At 42.6% G+C, this 15,993-nt stretch overlaps 1 protein-coding gene across 1 annotated transcript in view; it reads right to left on the bottom strand.

Moving 5' to 3' along the window:
• The window catches only part of IGSF5 (immunoglobulin superfamily member 5), a 30,837-nt gene extending 15,680 nt beyond the window's left edge, over positions 1-15,157 (bottom strand). Inside the window, exons 1-3 of the mRNA XM_050915330.1 lie at positions 15,100-15,157; positions 7,125-7,445; positions 5,163-5,471 (exon numbers count right to left, since the gene is read on the bottom strand). Coding sequence (XP_050771287.1) covers positions 5,163-5,471; positions 7,125-7,445; positions 15,100-15,157 — 688 coding nt within the window. The remainder of the gene's footprint in view (positions 1-5,162; positions 5,472-7,124; positions 7,446-15,099) is intronic.
• Between the last annotated feature and the right edge of the window lie 836 nt (positions 15,158-15,993).

Raw genomic sequence — 15,993 nt, forward strand, 5'->3', positions numbered from 1 at the left:
TGGGACATACTTGGTAGGGCATCTGTTATCCACTTAAAGAGCAGCAAAACCTGTAAAAAGTAGCACCGTTTGGGAATACACAGCTACAAACCCATCTTCTCTACCGATATTCTCACAACATTAACTTATTCCTTTGTCTTTGCTGTAATCTACAGAGTTAAATGAGGTGATTTAAAGACAATTCAGTGTCTTGCTGAAATCGGTTGCTATGACCAAACAGTTTTCCTACAGAGCTCCCACGTGCACAGAATTTTAAAAATACCTCGTATTTCTCATGTAGCTGGATGCACAAGGAAGATGTCAGTTCTGATTTTCACATCATCCTGCTCTTTGGTTTTGACCCAATATTTCAGAAGCACCTCTAATTTGGCTACCCTTTGAAAAGCAGCCGCAAAATAATTTTGACAGTTGTTTAGAAAAGAAGATTCCAATCCAAATTACAGGTGTAAGACACATCCAAACTTGACAAAAGCCATTCTGTCGCACTGGGTTTATGATTGTCATTTCCTCATTAGAGGTCCCAGTTAACGACTGCATGGCCGCACGTAGCTGACAGCCTCTTGAAAAGGTACCGCAGCGATCTAGGTGACTGGTAGCTGCACAGTGTCAGGGCTATTCCCCTCATGTGTGAACCAGAGTATCTCCTGGTTTACCTACGGCAGGGAATAAAGTAAATCCTTTCTACCTACAAATTTGCCTGGGCATATGTTTGGGGTTTGGAGGTTTCAGACTGCAAAGATACTGGACCAGAGCCTCCTACAAAGCTTGAAGCTCTGTTAGGAGTCTGCATTCTCCAAAGCTCAGGTCATTATGATTAAGCAATTTGTTCCAGTCTTCTCTAATCCTAACGTTCAATTGACGTGTTTTGAATTTCTTCTGACTACTAGAGAAAGCAAGCACTCAGTAACCTGCAAACTAGTAGTTAATTCTGTAGGTTGCAATCAGTTGTGATTACAATTGATGATAAACATGCTCATAGTATTTTTATCTAGAAGTACTGCAACAAATATCTATATTTTATCATATTTTGTTCCATAAAGCATGCCACAGGGATTTCAAGATGTCTAAAATATGAAAGACAGCTATTTAGCTATAGGGGAAAGCTTAATGTTAGTGTAAAGACAGGAGCTAAAGACACCTACACTGGCCCATACCTCCAGGCTGGCTGCCACACCAAGATATTTCGCTCCCTGTCAGGTTCAGGTTACATGCCAAAGAGGATCTATGGAGCTGAAGCAAGAAGGACAGGATACAACACAAACATTCCCAGCACTTCAGCATTGTAGCTTCTCCGCAGTTTTGGAGGATCCAGAAAGAAACTGGAGCTGGGACCAGCAGGTATGAATGCAGGAGCTGCCAGCTCAACACGCAAGTAGGGGTGCAAGAGAGGAGCACTAAAGCATGAGGGCATTAAACTCCTTTTAGCCCCATTAGTAAATTCACACCAAGTTACATGAGGTGCTTAGTGTGGACACAGCCACTTCCTCATTCTATAGGGCCCATCCTCTGCTGCTATCCAGACCTCTGGCTCCTCCCAAAGCTGCCCAAAAATTTACTTGGGCTAAGTATCTGCAGAAAAGGGGATCTTCCCTGGCACATGCTGGTGACCAAGGAGAAATGAGAGACTGGAAAAAGCTGCACATCGCTTCTTGGACACTTTGGAGCTTTCTGGCTAACTAAAAAGCAAAGGAAGATCAGGCTCATGGCGGATTCCCTGTCTTCATCTTCTGCAGGTCACAGGCCACATGAAGCCAACACTGAAGCCAAAGAGAGCTTGGGCCCAGCTAAGGGACTCTGCCATGGACCCCATTTCCCAATAACAGCTCTCTGAATGCATCTGCTGGGATAACTCCATAGGATTTCCCAAATTTGAGGCTCAGCCAAACACCACTGTGAGTGAGGTAACTCTGGAGGAGGAGTGACCGACATAAAAATGCATCACCTTGTATGGAAAGTCTTCTGAGATGAAGACTGATCTAGAGGCGCAGGAAGGTAGGACATTCTTTGACCAGGAGACGGCTCACTGAAGAGGGCTCAGATTTTGGTTGCAGTTCTTGTGAATGGACAGGTATTGCTTGTGAGGAACATTGAGGAATTTGACTCCTCAAGCTTTTAAGTGAAGGCTGAAATTGATATTACAGTAGTTTTGGGAAGGACTCCTTAGATGTTTGAAGCTAGTCATATTCTTTCCTGACAACAGCTAGCTAAGGCTGAGTCTGTAAGTGAAAAGTCAGAGAAGCTCTGAGATTTCAAATGTGATATATACATTATATACCTTTCTCTGTCGTAAATGCCACATCTTTATTTCATTCTAGTAATTTAAAGACTTCATATGCTCATATCCTGACAAATTTTGAGTGTCTGCTGCTGCACAATGATTTTTCCAAAGAGAAATGAATGATGGTCCTATACAATCCCTAATTATACACTAATTGTGCTTCATGACATCTGTTTTTCTCCTCTTCTGATTTACAATGAGTAGCTATGGAAACTGAGGGTGGATACCGCAGTACTCCACAAATGAGTAGGCAGGGGAATTTATTAATTTCCTCAGGATAGTTCTATTTTGCTTAGTCAGTAATTAGGATCAATGTGACTACAAAAAAGTCATATTAAGAATGGTGAAATTACCTTTTTCAACTGCATTACAAAGCAAGTACTTCTGAAAAAGACTTGCTAATAATGACTCATACTTAAAATAAAAGACACAGTTACTCAACCTCCTCAGTTGTTTGTGTGTCGAAACTTCTATACCAAACCCCTCATCAATCCACTATAAGAATGTCTTTGTATGTGCCGTGTTCACCCATTACAAAAGAAGAATCAGTTCATCAAGAGAGGCTGTCGGCATGATTATAGAAGTTCACGATGCTCACCACATCATAAAAAGAAACATAGATTCGAGGCCCTACTCTGTGCGGAAGACAGGTGGGGATGCATAGTGCCACTGCAAAAAAACCCATATAATCTATGCATTTCCCATACCACAGGATAAGGTTAATAAAAGGGATGTCACTGTAGGGTGGACTACATCATCATAGGAGGCAGTGTACCTATACCCAGTGCACTGGTTTTGACTAGGATAGAGTTCATTTTCTTCATAGTAGCTAGTATGGGGCTATGTTTTGGATTTGTGCTGGAAACAGTGTTGATAATTCAGGGATGTTTTCTTTATTGCTGAGCAGCGCTTACAGAGAGTCAAGGCCTTTTCTGCTTCTCACACCACCCCACCAGCGAGTAGGCTGGGGGTGCACAAGAAGCTGAGAGGGGACACAGCCAGGACAGCTGACCCCAACTGACCAAAGGGATATTCCATACCATATGACGTCATACTCAGCATATAAAGCTGGGGGAAGAAGAAGGAGGTGGGGGGGACGTTCAGAGTGATGGCGTTTGTCTTCCCAAGTACCCGTTACATGTGATGGAGCCCTGCTTTCCTGGAGATGGCTGAACACCTGCCTGCCGATGGGAAGTGGTGAATGAATTCCTTGTTTTGCTTTGCTTGCGTGTGCGGCTTTTGCTTTACCTATTAAACTGTCTTTATCTCAACCCACGAGTTTTCTCACTTTTACTGTTCTGATTCTCTGCCCCATCCCACCAGGGGGGAGTGAGCAAGTGTCTGTGTGGTGGTTAGTTGCTGGCTGGGGTTAAACCATGACACCCAGTAACCTCAGCTCCCTGCCATGCAATTAGTGCTGCAAGTTTAGTTTGCCTTGAGACTCCTCTACCTGACAGCTGAAACACTTGGCTAGTCCCAACAGAGAAATGCTCCTAAGGACGGTCTGGTATTGTCTCCCTCACCTGCATGAAACACTGCTAACCCACAGAGAGATGATACTTCCTCTTACTTGCTCTTATTGTGTTTACAGTTGGGAAAAGAAAAACATTTTTCATAGGATTCTGTTAGATTGAGAGACAGATCTGTAGTGATAGTCCCACTTGTTCTGTTCCACGCTGGCAGCACACACCAGATAAAATCACCCTTTTCCTGATGAAACTCCTAGTACTGTGAATGTGCTAAATTACAGAATTTTATTTTCATAGTATGTCAGTGAGGCCAAACATCAGCAGCATTACAGAAAATGTTGATTACCTTAGCAAAAATATTTAGGGTTATCAAAGGTCTTGCTAACTGTTTTTGAGAGATTTGCCCAACATCCATGCTTGGATTAAAGCGACCTTGAATTTCCTTAAATAAAAGGCAATAAAAAGCAAACAAATGCACCGTCCAAAGAATTTCATATATGTTGCTGCAGGACATTTTTTACCTTCCTCTAAGATGTGAAAGAGACCATGCCAGGAAGAGGAAAGCAGGCCCAATGGCTCTTTGATCTAAGCAGACTTTGGGATGAGGCCCATGAATATGCAGCTTCTCTTGATGACCTGATTCTTGTTCTGTAATGGGTGAATACACCATGTACAAAGACCTTCTTATAGCAGATTGGTGATAGGTATACGGTATAGAAGTTCCTACATATAAATGCTACCATCTGCAATTAGGTGCCAGCCTCAGTGCAGCCCTGGGGACGTTACCACCATACTGCAACAGCTCCATCACATCTGGTCACTGCTCATATGGAGAACCTTCTATTTGCACCTGAAGTGCTAGTACAGAATCTATTCTGAGTTCTGTGAAGAAACTGGGAGTAAAATCCAGGATTTTTTTCCAAATCAGTGGTAAAACTGGTATTGAATATTATGGAGAACAATTTCACCTGAGGGTTTGACTTTGAGTAAATGAGGTCTAAGAAATTATGTTAATATGGCAGGCATAGCCTAATCAAGGATATTTAAGATCTAAATTCATTAGATGTTTAATTGGTCAAGGAGCAAAGGCCAGTTTTCTTAGCAGTGAATCCATAGTAGGAGTCAGTGGCAGATGTACTGCTTTGTTTGTCTTGTTCAGTCCTAAGTCGGACTTTGTGGTTCATTAAACTTGTACCAGTCCTCTCACAGATGTGCATTTAACTCTACCTGTGTATGAAGTTGTGACTACGGGGTCTTAGTTCTATCACTTTTGCACATCTCATAGTATTTCATTTGCAAGTAAAAGACTTTTCAAAATAAAACAAAGCAAAACAAAACAAAAAGCACAGTTCTGAATATAGGCAGTACAGTACAGGCACTACAGTATAGGCAAAGTACAGCAAACATTCACTTACCTATGGTAGAGTTGACAAAAATAACAGCTACAGTTGCATTCTGAGGGTTAAGGAGTGCTTCTATGTCAGCTAAACACGTCAAAATCTCAGTGTCCGTTGGAGTCAAAGTTAGGATGCTCAGGGCATTGTGGAGGCCATTAGATCCTTGACTGTGCTGTGTGACATACCTCGACTTATCAATGAAAGAGTCATTTGTCATCCAGGTAATGTCTGGAGCTGGAGCCCATCCTAAGGCTTCACAAACAATTTCAATTGTTTTGTTCTCTTTTACTGTTAAGGTGCTATTTTTGATGAATAAAGATCCGTTAACTGTAGGAGGGAAAAGATGTTTTGTTCCTTCAGAATATTTGGCTGCATTGCTTTCCTGCTGATAGTTTTAAATCTTATCTTGCTACCCAGAAATAGCTATGCCTTGAGATACGAAGTCAAAACCAATCATTATTAACACAGATATACCATATGCATGATATAAATGTGCAGATATTGCAACTTCATGGACACATTGTCCAGTATGTCTAAAGTACAAGTCACAGCTTTCAGTACCTTTCCAATAAAAAGCAGGAAATTATACTTTTTAGCCATCCTGATATATTTCCAGCTGAAGGACAACATAATGAAATAACAGTATTTCTCTCTAAGTTTTAAGTGTGCTCGGTTTTTATCAGGCAAGGTTTACAGGGAGATGATGAGATGTTCTCATTGCATGAAGCACCTCTTTGACAAATGGCTAGTGTCTGGCAGTTAGATCTTGCTTTAATGGCTGCACTCTGTCACTACTGATGCTTCAGAGAGGAGGAAGAGGTCTCATATACAGAGGCTTGATACGCAGGGACTTTTTGTTCCTTGGAAATGGTAGCTTGCAGCAGCAATCATACGAAGAGTATCACCTTGTGTCTCAAGGGCTTTACTTCTACACGCCCTTAAATCAAACTCAAATAAGCTGGATACAGACTGATTCCTGAGTCAGAAAGAAGGAGTGAGATCTGCCCTAAAGACAGCAGAAGGTTGTCCTGGTTTCGGCTGGGATAGAGTTAATTTTCTTCTTAGTAGCTGGTACAGTGCTGTATTCTGGATTTAGTGTGAGAATAATGTTGATAACACACTGATGTTTTAGTTGTTGCTGAGTAGCGCTTATCTTAAGTTAAAGACTTTTCAGTTTCCCATGCTCTGCCAGCAAGCAGGTGTGCAAGAAGCTGGGAGGGAGCATAGCCAGGACAGCTGACCCGAACCAGCCAAAGGCATATTCCATACCATAGAATGTCATGCCCAGTATATAAACTGGAGGGAGTTGGCCGGGAGGGGCAAATCACTGCCTGGGCATCGGTCAGCAGGTGGTGAGCAACTGCATTGTCCATCACTTGTCTTTTCTTGGGTTTATTTCTTTTTTTTTTTTGTTATATTCCTTTTCGTTACAATTATTATTATGATTATTAGATTTTTATCATTATTAGTTAGTAGTATATTTTATTTTACTTTAGTTATTAAACTGTTCTTATCTCAACCCACGAGTTCTACTTTTTTCCCCGATCCTCCTCCCCATCCCACTGGGAGTGGGGAGGGGGTAGCGGCTGCGTGGTGCTTAGTTGCTGGCTGGGGTCAAACCATGGCAAAGGTTCATGTACAAAGATGTGCGCAGGAGTAATCCATACTGTTTCCAGCTAAAAGATAATTTTTGACTGACTGCTGGTGGGCCTGATATAGCCTTCAGGCACTTTAATGCAATCTAATAAAGAATAACAGATGTAACAGGAAAAAATAAGGGCAGTTATAACCTTTGTTAATGGCACTCTGAATGTGACTCTGAAACCTGCTTTGACAGTAAAATTAAGACAAGGAGGACAGGAGGCAAAGGATGGTAAATGAGAGCACGTACTCCTTCACAGGGATAATTTGAACAATTCATCAGAGGATTCCTTTAAGTGCAGTATAATACAGTAGCTTTCTAGTGGTGGCTATACGCACCTTGAACAGAAAGAAACGCAAAGCTACTCTCACTAGGTTGCTGGGTGCTGCATTCAATTTTTCCAGAGTCACTCAGCCGGGTGTTGTGGATGATCAGCTCCGAGGTAAACCCATTGCTACTGGTATAATTTTGAGAGGTGAAGCGGTCTGATGTTTCAACAGCTCCTTGAGAACTGATGACAGTGAGGACAGGATTTCCATTGGACAGCCAAATGAGAATTACCCATCCTACCGACACAGTGCAATTAAACCGGGCTTCTGAACCAGCAAGGACTGTTGCATTAGTAGGGCCATTTATAATAGAGTAACAAAAGCCAAGACCTGGAAGGAAGAAAAAAACAGTCTGTAAATACATATACAACACCACTACCAAAGGCCTTTGACTTAATTTTACTGCCAGCAATTTAAGGCTAAAAAGCCAGGCGCCCTGATTCAAATAGTATTATTCACTAAGAAGAGCACTGGGGTATTAAGGACTTTGTCATGCATGAGGAAAGGCTGTTGATTCAGCTGAGCTGGCAATTCACCTCTGACAGTCATCAGTACCTGATACTTTCAGGAAAAGATTCTTGTCTCATTTTCTATAATGCCTGTCAGTAAGTAGTTAAAGATATGTATGGTGGATTGAAATTGCAACTGAGTAATGTTAATCCCACAGCAGTAAACAGTGGTCAAATGCTACGTTGTTATAACGGATTCCCAAGCCAATCATTACAAATGCAAGAAGTACATGTTTATATAGTTTAAAAGATCTTAACCAGTTCAGAGGTGGAGATGTACAATCTAATCTTTCAGCTCCAGTTTAGATTAAATGGTTTTCTTTAAAGATGCATTTGAATTTTTTGTCTCTCCTCCTCCCACTCCAAAATCACCTGTCTCTCTTCAGTGATTCACTAAAAAGCTGATTTATCATTTTGCTGAAAGAAAAAAGTTCCACTTTTAAATAGGAAAATACATGAGTTCTCTAGACTTTAAATAAAGGACTATGTAACTGGTCTCTTTTCCATACCTCGGATTGCCACTGATTTTTTGCAGCCCCAGCATATATCCTTCTATGCTCTTTCCCCTATTCATCTTCCTCTTCCCTTATTTCTCATGCACACATCACATACATACTTACCCACCTTCTCAGGCTTTCTGTTAACCAGAGCTGCTGTAATTCATGAGTTTTTCTTCCTTAAAAGGTAGTATGAATTTTGGCTACTATTTTTCAGAACTGAAAGCTGCTTTCTAATGAAGGCATTTTGTCTTCCTTTCCTTCTCAAGAGACCCAGGGCCTCCCATTGCCCTTAGAGGAATGAAGGTGCAGCTGTTGCCCAGGCAGATGGTGGATCCCCTGCGCGTGGGAAGGCAGAAGCTCTCGCTTCTACCAAGCAGAAAGTGAAGGAAGGACAAAAGCAGAGACCCTCGTTTTCAAAGCAGCAGCTGTGACTTCAGTCGCTGAAATGGCCAGGGGAAATGGTGCCGTTTTGAAGGTGGGCAAATCTTAAAGCATTGCTCAGAGAAAGAACATCGTATACCCCAGTCTTCATGAGGGACAAACCTTCACACTGTAAGAACATCCCAGATTATTTGGCTGGTGTCTTAGGGAACAGGGTTTGGGAGAGCAGCTTACCAATGTCTTTCCTGTATTGGGGAGCCCAAAATGGTACGCTCTCATAAGCCGGTCCCTTTACTAAGTCACTGCCACTCGCAGCCCTGCTGGCTGCAGGTGGAGCGGAGGAGGAGGGAGAGGACTGCCATTGTAGTCCCTGCCATCACTGAGGTTCATCTCAGGGGCTGCCTGTGCTCTGCATGCATCCCACCGGGCACAGCTCTTCCTCATCCCACACAGCTGCTATCATCTCTTCACCTGCCTCTAAGCTGAGGTCTGCTGCCTTTTGGCCTAGTGCTCCCCTGCACCCCACTGTGAAGGAGTTGCTCTTTGATGGGGGCCTTGAAAGGTTGCGGTGGCAAGGGACCTCAGGAAATCTCTAGCCCAACCCTCTGCTCCAAGCAGAGCTAACTTTACAGTTAGGCCATCCGCACAGGGCCTTGTCAAGTCAAATTTTGAGTATCTCTAAGGATGGAGATTTCACAAGCTCCCTGCAAACCAAGCAGTCCTGCCAGTGAGATCTACCTCACCAGTGAGTTTTTCATCACTTACTTGGAAACATTCATGCTGAAGAAGCACCAGGACTGCCAGTGCTACCCCTAACGATTCAGGCTCTAGTCTGCATAATTACAGCAACTAGATACTACAGTCCATAGCAGTCTAATTAAAAATCCGTGTCTGCAAATTTGGCCTGAGAATAAGTGTTCAATTATTTTCCAGGACAAAGAAAGTCTGAAATGGCCGTTACTCCCTCGCTAAGAGTATTCAGGACAATCAAGTGATTTTTAAAGGTTTCATTCAACCTAGGTTTTGTACATTTTAGGTAGTTTATTCATTAACGGATTAATTATAAATTATTGAAAAATTCATTTTTCATTCAGTCAATAGCTGACATGAGTAGGGGAGAATATGCTGTATTGTTTCACACAAAAGAGATGTTTGACAGTTGTATAAATGGAACCAGAGCCCAATCTCAGTTACGACGTTGCAACCAGAGCCTCGGTGAACGCACCCAGGCCATAGGGTCTGTAATCTCTTTGCTCCAATGTCAATATCATTTTCTAATTCCCAGCTCACATTTAATCCTAGGCATTGTATATCTAACCAGGTTTGTGCCAAGAATTGTTCTTTAATATAAATAGCTCCTCTCTTTCCTCCCACCCACCGCATGTATTTACAGACAAGAGCCTTTTCATTCTTTGTTTTGCAGGATTATACAAACCTAGCTCTCCCTGGTTCTTTGTATGATTGACTCTCAGTTCTCTCATGTTTACAAAAACCTTTACAAAAATTTTCCACCTTCCTGGGTTATGTTACCTCTGCCATGCACCTCATTCTCCAAAGGATATCTGTGTGTGAGCAATAAAACATTAAATGAAAAGCAAACTTCACTTCCACTGACAGTTAATAAAGCCAGATAAGATACAGTAAAACATATTTCTTTTCAACTTAAATGGCTCATTTTTTCCAGTAGCATTTATTCAAAGCTCTCTTCAGACTTGTAAAGGTGAACTGAAACGCTTTAAAACATGAAACAGCTTGAAGATGAACTCAGCAATCAACTCTATGTGCATACCTTAATACGTTGCTTTATAAACAGTTAACTCAACAAAATGCCTAAAAGCCATTTCCTCTCTTTTCTGTTTGTCACTTTCTGAATGTTAGGGATTGGCCACATGTCTGTGGATGGCATCATTTACAGAGCTATGAGTTTTCTAATGAACATGCACTGATGAAGTGCATTCCAGTGAGACCGTTTGTCACATAACATGGCCCTCTTCCCTCATATTCAACATCCAGTTGTCATGATTTCTATTCATAACTTATACTAGCAGGGTTGAGACACTGTCCTAAGCTTAAACGTGTCTTTGAATTATCTATTTTTTCTTGACTCATATTGTAGCCAGCCTTTACAACACTACTCCCTGTACATCTATGGTGTATATAACATGTTCATGTGCTGAGTTTTTTGATTTTTACACTTTGTTTGAAGTCTTCCTGACTGGTTGAAGCGGACATAAACAGCTACCATGATGACAGACACAGCCATGAACGAACTTCCTTAGAGTTAGCACCAAAATGCATTTAGTTGCTCATGAAACAGGATCTTCAGTACTTATCCACACTGCTCCTCTTAAGGCAAACTGATCTCTGTGTATTTGTAATTTATTTCCATGCCTGTGCAAACACTTTACTTTTTTAAGGAGCTGTGGCTTGCCATGGCTCTGAATAAATGATGCGACTTTCAGTACACTGCTAGCTGTTAATCATTTGCTATGAGATCATGTCTGTGAGTTCCATTATAGTCTTGAAATTTATCCCTAAACATGAATAATCAGTGATCATCGGCTCTAAAAATACATGGCTAATATTGCTTTTGTTTTCTTCAGACAGTCAGGACAGTATAGGCAGGTAGGTATGAGTTACTCCTTCATTTATCTAATATAACATAATCATTTTTTATCAGTCCATAGGTATGGTAGGATCTACATCTTCTTCCACCAACCGTATCTGCTGGAGCAATAGATGGTCTTTCACTGACTTCTGTGAGCTAGGGAACAGGTCCATAAGCCCTGTATGGGGATCCTATGGGTGGCAGGAGGACTGAGGAGTGGGATGTAGCTCAACATTGCCTCCGTTTAGATCTCCGTAAAGCCCCAGCACAACCGAAAAAGGAGCTTCATGAGCCTTCGCCACCTGCCGCCAAAACATTTTTGGTGGTTTTAACTTTGCCTCTTTATCTTTTTGCTTTTATTTTTTATCCTGCAATAGCACGTGGACTCCTGAACCAACAGTGCGTTCCATTGTCCAACCCACGTACAAACACTGATAAAGTAACTTGTGTAAGGTCAAAGAGGACATTCATGACAGAAATGGGATCTAAACCCAGTTACCAGTGCCTTAAGCCAGTGCTGTAAGTCCTTTTGCTGGACCTTGCTTCTTGCACTAAGGAGAAAATTTTAGTGCTAGTTTCATCTACATACTGCTTAAAAAGTATCTTGCAGATGGTTGCTTTTAGACAAATTAAGGCCTCAGGCTAGATTGTCATTGCACTTTACAGGAATTACGTGTTCAGCTCTTAACAGCTGGTTTAACATCTGCTTCCCCACACACAACCAATAAGAAATCCCACCCACGCAGATATCATCTTTGCAATAAGGAAATGTTAGGCTGTCTTCATGATATTGCATTACCCCTTGACTTTTGAAGAACAAAGCTGAGTTAGGACACCTTCTTTGAGGCACATCAATAAATGTTTATAAAACAGTCACCAGTGGTGAGAGTTTGCTTAAACTGATAAGTATTTATGGTATTTCACTTGCTCAGTCCTTCCCAACAGCATGCAGAGTATACACCAACTCCTTTATGAGCTGCTTATTCCCTCCTCTGTCACACAAATTCACTGTCACATCACTGCGGGTTTTGAAGAAACGAAAATGCATCTCGTTCCCTGGATGACGCCTGCACTGAGGGAACCTCATTTGCCAAAGAACTGCCCTTGCCCTTCGTCACCAATGTTTTTTCTTCCGTGCTTGAACTAACTCTAAAGGACCACGTTTTCATGCTGAAGGTTTCAGCAACAAGGGCATTCTTTTCCTTCCCTCCTCTCCTCTGCTGACTCTGTCTTTCCTCTTTTATAAGTGACCTATTTGGATGCAGCACGGTGAAGGACAGGATGGGCTTATCCTCTTGCCATAATGATTCCTTTTTTTTCAGCCTCATTATCGTATTTCAAAATAATTTCCCCCTCTATACCCGTATCGCCCCTCCATAAACACTGCCTTTTATCCTTGTTTTTGAGTCTAGTCTCTGTCTTCCTCCCTTCCTTCTCTGCTATTTCTGTTTGAATTTCTACATTTTTTTCCTTCCAGTCTGTTTTAAATTCCTTTTTCTTTTCACTCTTTCTTTAGTCTCTTGCTCACCCCACCTTGTCTTCTGCCCTCCCTGCCTCATCGCTGGCCCACTGCTCCAGCAACAGCTCTGCAATAAATTGTTTTGGATTTGGTAAGATTTTTCTTCAGCACATCTCAAGTTTATTTCAAAAACCAACAGCCCTGCAGCTGAGCTTTTTGAAAACCAAAATAGGTTAGAGCTTGTCAAAGCCTGCAGAGAAGGACTAGCTTGTTTGCTTATGTTAACAAGACTTTTTAAATGCTCATAGGATGTTTCTGTCAAGTAATACCAGTCTACTGGTACTCAGCAACACATACTTCCACCCACCTGCACACAAACCTCTCCACAGCCCCCAAGTGTGTCTTCCCATCTCTTCTCTTACTGTTTGACAGCTGTCCCTTGCAGCCTCTCCTGGCTCTGCTGCTGGACTGCTCCTCTCCTCCTGCACCATCTCTTGTCTCCAGTGGTGAGGGTCCCCAGGCTGGGAGCACCGCAGCAGCAGCACCAATATCCTGGCAGCAGGCTGGGACCCTGCACTGCATGCCAGCCCTGTGGTCTGCAATGCTATCGCTGCCAAAGGGCATGCCGAGCCCGCCCAGGGGGATGCTCAAACCAGCTGTGCCATGCAGCCATGTCGGCAGCCTAGCCACACCGCCCGGCCTTGCGACTCCCAACATCCCGAGAGCAGCAATACTTCTTTCAAGAGCAACACTTGTCTTTCCACAGTACACTTTTTCTCTCTGCTTTGGGGTGTGCTCCCGAGGCTGCACCACACAGTGTGGGCAATGCCTGCTACCCCAGTACAGCTTGCACGTGGGGCAATAAAACACCCATTGCAGGGGTGCTTGAAAAAGCATTAGTGAAGGGTAATAGAAATCCTCTGAAATATGTAGTACTCTGCTTTGGATGCTTAGGAATACAGTGCAAGAAACAGAAGAAATGAAAATTGAGGCTTCCTTGTTGTAACTTCTCAGTGTCCAAAAATAAGAGATCTAGGGACTTCCTGAGCCAATGATTGCATGTGCACCTATGGATCTACCCTCCATGATACTTGTTTCTAGCTTTTTTCAGCCTATTTGTAATTTGTTATCCCCCATATCAAGTGACCATGAGCTTTACTGTTTAATTACATGCTGTGAGGAAAAGTACAGTCTTTGGTTTGCCTTAAATCATCTTTCTGATAGTTTTACTGGTTGCCACTAGTTCCTTTTGTTATGAGAAATTGTGAATAACCATTTCACCATTCACCTCCATATAATTAATTATTTTAATAAATTTTTACTATTTCTTCTTTTTCACAAGCAGAAAAATATCCCAGTCTAACGAAGGCCTCCTCATACCTTTGATCACCTCTGCCACACTTTGTACCTTTCTCAGACCTAATATGTCCTTTTTGAAAGGACGAGCTAACAAAACATCCAGTATTCAAGATATAAGCTTTCTGCAGATTTATATAATGCCAGGTTTCATTGTATTTCCCTTGCTGAAGACACTAAGTGGTGAAATTTTCTCTCTTTTTCAGCAATTTACTCTCTTTCCAAATATCTACTCTTTTGTCCCACTAGACATCTTCAGTTAAGTGATGCTTTGCATTGAGTTTTTTCTGTTCCTTTATTACTTACTCACTTGGCATCATGACATTTTCTGGCAAATCTTCCTAGTCTTTTTTTGGATTTGGCTGCCCTAAGTAATTCTGCACCACCTGCAAAGTCTGCCACCTCACAGTTCACTCCTCTTCACTAGGTTGTTTAAAAGCTTGTTGAATACCACACATCCCTGCGCAACTCCACTGGGAACACAACTCTGCTCAGAAAACTCAGCATTTATTCCTGCACTGTGTTTCCTTTCACCAATTATGAAGCCATGACAATACTTTCCCTCTCATCACACTGCAGCTCCCTCCTTTCAGAGCCTGTTAAAAACCCAGCTAGACAATAATAAAAAAAATCAGCCTTGTCTCCGTTACCCAATTAGTCACTTTATATTCACATTTTCTTTAAAGCTCTGCCACCAAGATACCTTTTATCTGAATTCACTTTGAAACTCAGGCATGTGAAATGTAAATTGGAGGCAAACTAGCAAAACGATAATTTGCACATATTTCTGGAAGCAAAATCAGCTGTTGATATTGACTTCTCTACAGATGTCCCCTCAAAAGCAGTCCCAAACAGACAAGAGGAAGATACACATAAGGAGAGGGAGAAATAAGTGGGACATCCCTGCTGACTGGAAGTGAGAGAGGGCAGCCTCCCCATCTCCTCCCCAAACCATCCACTGCTCACTCCTGCATACTGAAGCCCACTGCAAGCCATCAGATCCTTCAGGCTTGAAATGCAAAGTTAACCATTTCAAACAGTTTAAATAATTCCCCCCTGGGACTGACCATTCAATTTGATATCACCAGTAACTGCCATCTACACGGCTTTAAAATTAGTTCACACGTTTTGTCCACGGTGGCTCATTTCACGCGTTATGAATGTGTCCTACCTGGTAGCGAGGCAGTTAAGATGAGAGGAAGCAAAATGAATTTCTGGAACCTCTCCATTGCAGCATTCTCTCCTGGTCCCTAAGGCAGAAAGCCACCAGTGGTCACTGCTTACTTGAGAAGAAGCTGAAGGACAGAACTTACAGAGAAACTCGGTAATGAGCTGCTGCTTTGCATCCTGTGATAAAATGGGACTTTATGTGACCTGTATTACCAACAAGGGGAGAAGATTAAATGAGGGAGGGTTTGGAAGGAGAACAGTATCTTTTCTCAAAACAAGAGTTTCAAAAGAAGTAGAGGAGCTTTCTTCAGCAGAGAAACCCCCCCCTCTACGGACCTTGCATCTCTCACATCCTTAGTCCCTCCTGGCTATTACAACATTACTGCTTCAGGATTGAATGTGCCAGGGGAGCTCCATCTGCATCATTGAAGTTAATCATAAGTAGCTGGGAAAAATAATTTTCTAATCTGCCCGCAATTGCGTGTGTATTGTGGGTGCACTGTCCGTGCCGCCGGCGGCATGCTGGCAGACTAACGAACCCTGTGCTCCATCACTTACTGTCATGCAGGGCAACTGTGCAGGGCGCCAGCCGCTCCCCTGGGGTCAGAGGGGCACAGACCTCTGTTTGGAGGGGTTGTTACCCCCCCCTCAGGAAACTGATGCCTCCTGCGCCAGGCAGCCTTCGGGAGAGGAAGTGAGAATATATCCCAATGTGCCCCTACACCCAAAAAGGTTGTTTTGATGTTTTTCTGTGTGCTTTACTCCAAAACTAGGATTCCTTTTCATACATTTCCAGGGAGAGTCTGGTACCATCATTGCTGTGGCAGTCCCGTCAGGCCCTTGCCACACAGGGGCCACCCCGGCCGGGAGGAACAGCTCCTGCCACCCTCGGCTC

This window comes from Gymnogyps californianus, chromosome 1 (assembly GCF_018139145.2).
Source record: "Gymnogyps californianus isolate 813 chromosome 1, ASM1813914v2, whole genome shotgun sequence".
NCBI lineage: Eukaryota > Metazoa > Chordata > Aves > Accipitriformes > Cathartidae > Gymnogyps > Gymnogyps californianus.